This window comes from Penaeus chinensis, chromosome 27 (assembly GCF_019202785.1).
Source record: "Penaeus chinensis breed Huanghai No. 1 chromosome 27, ASM1920278v2, whole genome shotgun sequence".
Lineage (NCBI taxonomy): Eukaryota > Metazoa > Arthropoda > Malacostraca > Decapoda > Penaeidae > Penaeus > Penaeus chinensis.
In genome coordinates, this window is record NC_061845.1 from 7,905,838 (window position 1) to 7,913,337 (window position 7,500).

A 7,500-nucleotide genomic window follows, 5' to 3' on the forward strand; every position below is an offset into this window, starting at 1 on the left:
GATTATTAATGACATTATTATTAACAGTACCAATAGTAATGAAAAATGTCTATCTTGCTCAGGGCATTTGATCCAAAAAGATGACAGTGTTCGATAACGACTGATATTTTCTTAGCATGTTGATGAGTATAGAATTGCACCTTTTGTATATGATTTTTGCCATACTACTGGAAAGAAAGATACAGAATATAAAGGAATGGTCTGTGGATGGCAGTTCCAGTATAGATTTACTGTGATTATATATTCACAGTATGAATATAACATATCAGTTCAGTCTTGAGAGTTGTAGAAGAACAGGCTACATCTGGCTTATTTTTCTGAAATTTAAAAATCTGCTGAAAAGATGATCTTGGAATTACAAATCTCTTTCCAGTGGAGGTGATCGACTTCTACTCAGTATCATCATCTTGATTTCCATTTTCATTTTTTGACATGCATACTTTTTTACTCGTTACACATACTGGCAAATGTATCAGCTACAGATTATTACCAGGATCTCAATGCTAAACATATTTCATATGAAGATATATCCAAAACATATATTCAGATAGAAAAATTTCACAACTATTTCATTACTGGTCTGTGATTTTCATTTTTATTCATATCAGGCTAAGAATGCTCTTTGGACATTCAGAACTCTTTTTTTTAAGTCATTATCAAATGCTGTATGTTTGTTTGCAACAAGCAAAAACCTATGTCGGTGTACCGAGTGCAAAATGCTGACATCAGCAATCTACCCCTGGTCAAAGGGGTGCAGGAGAGTGAGGCAAGAAGGTGAGATGTAAAATGATTAGGAAATAGGATAGTTGAAGGGTAAGTCCTTTCTTCTTTTTTTAAAGGATGTAATTTTACTGGGAGGAGCAGAGACACTAGGGATCACCCCTAGTATTTATTCTTAACCCATTGCCGATGGGCATGTCATGTACGTACTTGCCGTGCCCAATGCGAGTTTACTTTATTAATTGTTTTGACACATAGATGGTTACGCTTGTACTAAGTCACCAATGAGCCAATTACGGGTACTGCCTGTCTTGCCTGTCTACCCTTTTCCTTGATTTATGAAAATATTTTACGTTATCTTATTTGGCTGTTACTGATGTTTATAACATTATAGTAATTATAATGTCTGTAATAAAAATAACACCATCGATATTCATAGCATTAGTAAAAAATACGCTTTTCCTGCCAATTCAAGAAAAGGTGAAATCAGGTAAGGTCACAAGGTCCACTAATTGACTCCTTTGTGGCTAAGCACTAGCAGAGCCATCTATCTGCAGAGACATCTGACAAAAAAATAAAAAATGAGCACAACATTTTCCCCGGCAGCATTGGGTTAACACACCAATCATGGGTATCACCAATGAGATAGCCAGTAAATGGACAGTAGTGGGTGTCTTATATGCGAGACATTTGTGTTCTTGGCTTATGCTCAGATTAGGTCACCCATTATGTGTGTCTCATGCATGATCCCTTGCAGTGGGCACATGCTTCTATCGCTGGCTACCACTAAGAAATTAAGGTGTTTTTCATCATGGATGGGTAAGGTGTAGTTACACAAGCATTTCATCAGTGACAGATTTCTGATAATGTGTGTACTCAAGAGGATGTGGATCATATGTTGTGGATTTTGATTCGCATTTGCTGGTTCAAGATGCACGGACTGTATTGTTTGGAACTTGCATTGGCAATGTACAATCCATTTTCTGACTGAAAATGATAAATAACATATATTAATTGCATATAACTTTTATTTTTGTATTTTCATTAAAAATATTACTGCCATTTATCATGTGAATTATCTTTCCACAATAATTAATCATGGTTGTGACCATATTGTGTATATGTACAGTGTGGTTATACCATTATCACTGTATATTAGATATATACGTCAGCCGAGACCTAACTCTGCCTATCCTCACTTGCTCTGCCTTTTTCAAATATAATTGTTGGGAAGCCAATGCAGACGGGAAAGCATAGTTATATCCATCCTTTGTTTTCGTCTTATGTGAGGGTTCCACATGACAAGCCATTATTCAAGGATTTTGGCCCATCTCTTACTCCTCACGAAAGGTCTGAATAATCTGAACAAACCATGACTTCATAGTTCGTCCCACGGGCCGCCTCCACCCATGGTTGTTTTGAACAGACAACTTGGTGGGCAGGATCGTCCTGTGGGAGGTGAGCCAGATGCCCACATACCCTGGGTTGGCGGTCCTGGATTGTACAAGTAATGGGTCTTGTGCCAGTCTCGTGGTGTAACCTTTGGTTGGACACATGGTCCTGCCAGCTGTACCACAGAATCTGGAGCAGGGACCTATTACAAAAAGCATCAAGATTCCAAGGCACAGGATAGTATCAGGTTTCACTACCATAGAGTAAAACTGGCAGTATTAGGGCCTTGTACACACACAGCTTGGTCCTTCTGCATAGGTACCGGCATCTCCAAATACTCTTTGTCAAGAGAGCTCACGACCCTGCTGCCAGGCCAGTCCGTCTACTGGTTTGACAGCCCAATCTTGAACTTCACTACCAAGGTATGTAAAGCCTTTCTTGACTTCAATGTCCTTGCCGCAAGCACATACCAACTGAACAGGTTCTCCTAGCAGGCCACCAAAGTCCTGGATCTTGGGCTAGACCCAGGGGCTTTGCTTCATTGCTAAATGCATCTAGAGCCACCACAAGGGTTTCCAGAGACTCGGATAGTGTAGCAACATAATCAGCAAAGTCTAGTTCTTATTGCAGAGTTACTCCGCAATGACTTTAGATAGTAGCTCTGTCCAGTATCCAGTCCATGGATAAGTACTGGTGCAAGAACATAGCCCTGCTGCACTCCTGAACTAGCAGGGAAGAAGCACGACAGGCCCCCACCACACTTTACAGCACTTCCAGTACCAGTATACAGGCTTGCTATTAATCCAATAATCATTGTTGGGAATCCTCTCAGTCTCAGGATCTCTCATAGTGATTTATGATACATTGTATCGAATGCCTTATTGAGGTCGATGTAAGCTGCAAGCAGCCCATGCCCGAACTCACAACTTTACAGTACAATGACTTGAAGCTCCAGCCTCTGGTTGTATCAGTAGGTGATTTTTCATATATCCCAGAAGGATGCGTGCAAAAAGCTTACTTGGTATACTGAGCAGTGTAATGCCTCAGTGGCTGCTGCAGTCCCATCAATCCCCTTTACTGTTCCAGAGGGGGATGACCATGCCCCTTAACTCCTTACTGACGGGTTAAGAAAATTAAAAAAAAACTCTACGCTCTGGAGATTAATGGCAAAGGGCTGACTTTGAGCACGGGAGTTCGCTACATCAAGCCGAATCCCCTGCTCATAGTGCTTTGGTGCGTCCTAGGGTGTACAGCTGCACTCCACAGATCGAGCGGTTTGTGTGATGATGCCTCAGCACGTGGCCCTTCAGTATGGGGTTAGCAGGTCGGGGAGAATGGTACCAGTCTGCCAGATGGCAGTCAGAATGGCATGCAAACCCTGTGCCATAGGTTCACCACCTGCCTTAAACATTTCAGCCTTCCTAACTTCATTTAAGTAAGATAGATCCTCACTGATGGGTGGGTGTGGCATAGGGATTTCGACACTACCCACATCCATGTTAGTGGTTGTTACATTAACCTGATACAACTGCTCTAAATACTCAGCCCAATGCTATCACACCCCAACAGGATCTGAGATGATCTGGCCACTAACTGAGTAGATTGCAGTTGCCTGTAAGGAGGGCTTGGAGATCAGCTTTCTCAGGGCTTGGTAGGCAGGACAAAGGTCATTTACTAAGAAATAGCCTTTGACCTCATGTGCAGGATTCCTGATAAACTGTTCCTTGTCCCTTCTCAGTAGTGATTGAGTCCTGTGCACCAGTGAAAAAATGCAAGTCATGATCCTGTCTGTCAAGCTGTGTGATAAACATCTGTGCCTTCCAGTGCAAGAAATTCTCATTGCTCTTGGGCAGTTCGCAATTGGTTCCTCAGCTGCACTGAGCGTTTCACATTTGAAAGTGTCCCACTTCAGTACAGTGTCTGTCAGGTTGTTGAGCGCCTCAGCAAACCCCTGGGCACACACTCCTCCTCCCTCAACCTTTTCACATCATTGGGTAGCCACTACCAATCTACGAACTAGGCACTCTGATATGCCCTGTAGTTCTGGAGGATCCTCCAGTGAGTGCTAACAAGGATCTTGGCTGCATTACCCACATTACTGTACCATGTCCAGTGATGTGGGTCAGAGTGCTGATATCAAGAGCCAGAAATCCTCAATTTCTGGGACTGTCCAAAGGCCTGGAAAAAGAGGCTATTCTTGCTGCCCGCATCAACTCCTGAACCATGAGAAGTGACAGACAACTCATAGCCAGCTCAATCAAAGCCAGATACTGCATTGAAGTCATGTAGAACAATGTGAACATCTTGCTTCTCTTTCATGTCAAGATTACAAACATCACTAGTGTACACAGCACTAAGAGAAATGAAGCTAAACGCAAGTTTTAGTGTTAATGCCATTATATGCTCATCGACTGGAAACTCTATTACCGAGGGTGTAAGTTTGCTGGAGATGGTTATGGTTACTCCCTGGAGATGGTGACCATCAGTGTAATAGGTGTAGCCACCCACACTGATCGTGCTGCTATCAGGTCTTCTCACTTCTGTGATAGCAGCCACCTCAATTCTCAGACGCTTCAGCTCCCTCTACAACAGTGACAACTGATGTAGAGGATGTTCCAAGGCCTTGGCAATAACTGGGTGGATGCCACCTCTGCCACCCCAGCCAACATTGTCCCATGCAGCTGGCTGGCTGCAGGTCCCATAATCTGGTGTGAGGCTTGTAGGGCTTTGCCCCACAAGCCTCACACCAGTTTGGTGGACACTAGGATCTGGATGGAATGGGTGACTCCTTCTCCCAGTCCAAGTCCCAGTGGACCTCACACCCTGCCTTACTTGCTGGGTGGGAAGGACATTTGCCCTCCCCCCAGCATCATAATCTATGTGGTTCACTGCCAATTGGGTTTTCTTGTAGAGGCGGACTGGCAAGGCCCACTTCTCCACAGCCATCCATTACCCTCAGGGGGCAGGAGTTAGTATAGAGCCAGGGTGTGTCCACACTCCATTGGCCATGACTCCATACCGTTGGTTCTTCTTCTCCAAGAACCTCCACAGTTCAGTCTCGGACCACAAAGTACATAGTTGCTACTGGTGGAAATGAGGAGGCACTGCAGAACTCTTGATGATGGAGAGGCTATGAGCTAGCAGAGGAGGCTTACACACAGTTGCTTCCTTTTTTGCATCAGGCTAGCCAGCAGTGGCAGCTGCAAGTGAGAGGGCATGCAAATCCCTTAACCCATTCGCGATGGGAAAAAAGAAAAAAAAAAATGGGGAAAATGCCGTGCTCATTTTTAAAAATTTTTGTGAAATGTCGCTACACATAGATGGCTTTGCCATAACCGATTTCACCTTTCCATGAATTGGCGGGAAAATGTATTTTTTACTAGTGTTATGAGTATCGATGGTGTTATTTTTATTATAAACATTATAATTACTATAATGTTATAAATAATGGTAATAGCTAAATAAAATAATGTAAAATATTTTCGTAAATTAAAGGGAAGGGTAAATGTGCGAGACAGGAAGTACTCGTAATTGGCTCATTGGTGATTTAGTGCAAGTCTAGCCATCTATGCGTAAAAAAAATTAAACAAGTAAACTCAGAGTGGGCATAGCACGGATATGTGACATGCCCATCGCGAAGGGGTTAACACTATCTAGGCAGCCACACCAATGCTTCACATCACCCTGAGCATGCACCCATTTTTCAAATATACAAATGTATAAAGTAAAAATCATAAACATGAATATAGTATTTAATGTATATTTTATATATGAAAATATAATTTAGAGCAAGCCTTATTCAACAGCAATACCATCAGCACATGTTAAAAAAGTACATTGTGTGACCAGCATGCATATAGATAAAATGTATCCTCCCTGCCTCATGCACTATTAATTTCCCAAGGATGCAGCTGTTTCCTTGAATGTTCTCTTTTTTTTCCATGGCATGATTCTTTCTTTCTTTCTTTCTTTCTCTCTTTCTTTCTTTCTTTCTTTCTTTCTTTCTTTCTTTCTTTCTTTCTTTCTTTCTTTCTTTCTTTCTTTCTTTCTTTCTTTCTTTCTTTCTTTCTTTCTTTCTTTTCTTTTCTTTCTTTTTTATCTTTTTTTTTTTTTAACTGATCGTCAGATTCCATGCTCCATCAGCAAATGTTTCCTCAGTCACATCAAGAAGGAACCCTACATAGGTCTTGAAAAAAGAAATTGCACTATTAAGGAGGAAGAGAAAAGAAATAGTGAGGGATGGAAGAAGTGAAAAACAGAAGAGAAAAGAAAAAAGAAAAAAAAAGAGAATAAAAGATTAATATAAAGTTGTTGTTTTTTCATCTGTAAAGTGAACTGTGTAGGAAGTGTACCATATTCCTTGGCTAACTGTTTTAAATACTTTTAAAATGTATTTTCATTTAGTTCATGTGTTGATATTCCAGAGATATATATATACATGTGTGTGTGTGTGTGTGTGTGTGTGTGTGTGTGTGTGTGTGTGTGTGTGTGCGTGTGCGTGTGTGTGTGTGTGTGTGTGTGTGTGTGTGTGTGTGTGTGTGTGCGCGCGCGTGTGCGTGTGCGTGTGCGTGTGCGTGTGCGTGTGCGTGAGAGAAAGAAATTTTTTTATGGAAATTTATATTTTAAGATAAAAGTTCTACCTAAAAGGATATAACATATATGTTATATATGTCCAATGAGAGAGAGAACAAAAAAAAAAAGAAAAAAAAAAAAAAATATATATATATATATACTCATTCACATTTTGCCACAGATTTTGAAGCCGTCGGAGAAGAAAGCCAAGTACCAGTACAGCGGCCTCACCCAGAACCGTCCCAACCCCCCCAACCGCCAACAGCGACCTCAGCAGCAGAGAAAATAAGCCAGGCAGGCAACAGCACTATTCAAACAAAGGAAGAAGGATTGGAGTGTGGGGTAACCCTCAATGGTGGCATTTTTAAGAGAGGCTTCGCACACATCTACCATCATTTGGCTCTCCTGGAATGTTATTATACATATATTTTAATTTCCTATTTCTGCATGATGTCAAGTGGTGGTGAGGATGATGAAAACAACAATAAGATGTCAATAAAAGTGATTGTTTCCTTTAAGGAACCTTGCAGACAGGAAGCCATTAGATACTGTTGGTAGTTAAGGTGTGAGAAATAAGGCGAGTGGAGTACACAGAGAGTGAATGACATCATAGCAGGGTAGCAGGAGGGCGGGAAATGAGGGCCTTGCTTGCTTTTTTGCGCATCGAAGCCTCGCCTTGTGAATTTTTTTTTTTTCTTGATTTTCTTTTAAGCTTTGTATTGATGGTTTCTCTCCATCAGATTTTTGCCTTTTGGTGGTTTTTTTTTTTCTTTTTCTTCCACTCTGAACTTTTTTTTTTTTTTTTTTAATCTGATG

General features: G+C 41.3%; 1 protein-coding gene across 1 annotated transcript in view; it reads left to right on the plus strand.

Annotated features, from left to right (window-relative positions):
• Nucleotides 1–7,500, plus strand: part of LOC125039491 (serine/threonine-protein phosphatase PP1-beta catalytic subunit) — a 20,710-nt gene that overhangs the window by 11,687 nt on the left and 1,523 nt on the right. The window contains exon 7 of the mRNA XM_047633492.1: nt 6,866–7,500. This exon is cut by the window's right edge and continues 1,523 nt beyond it. Coding sequence (XP_047489448.1) covers nt 6,866–6,973 — 108 coding nt within the window. The 3' untranslated portion in view covers nt 6,974–7,500. The remainder of the gene's footprint in view (nt 1–6,865) is intronic.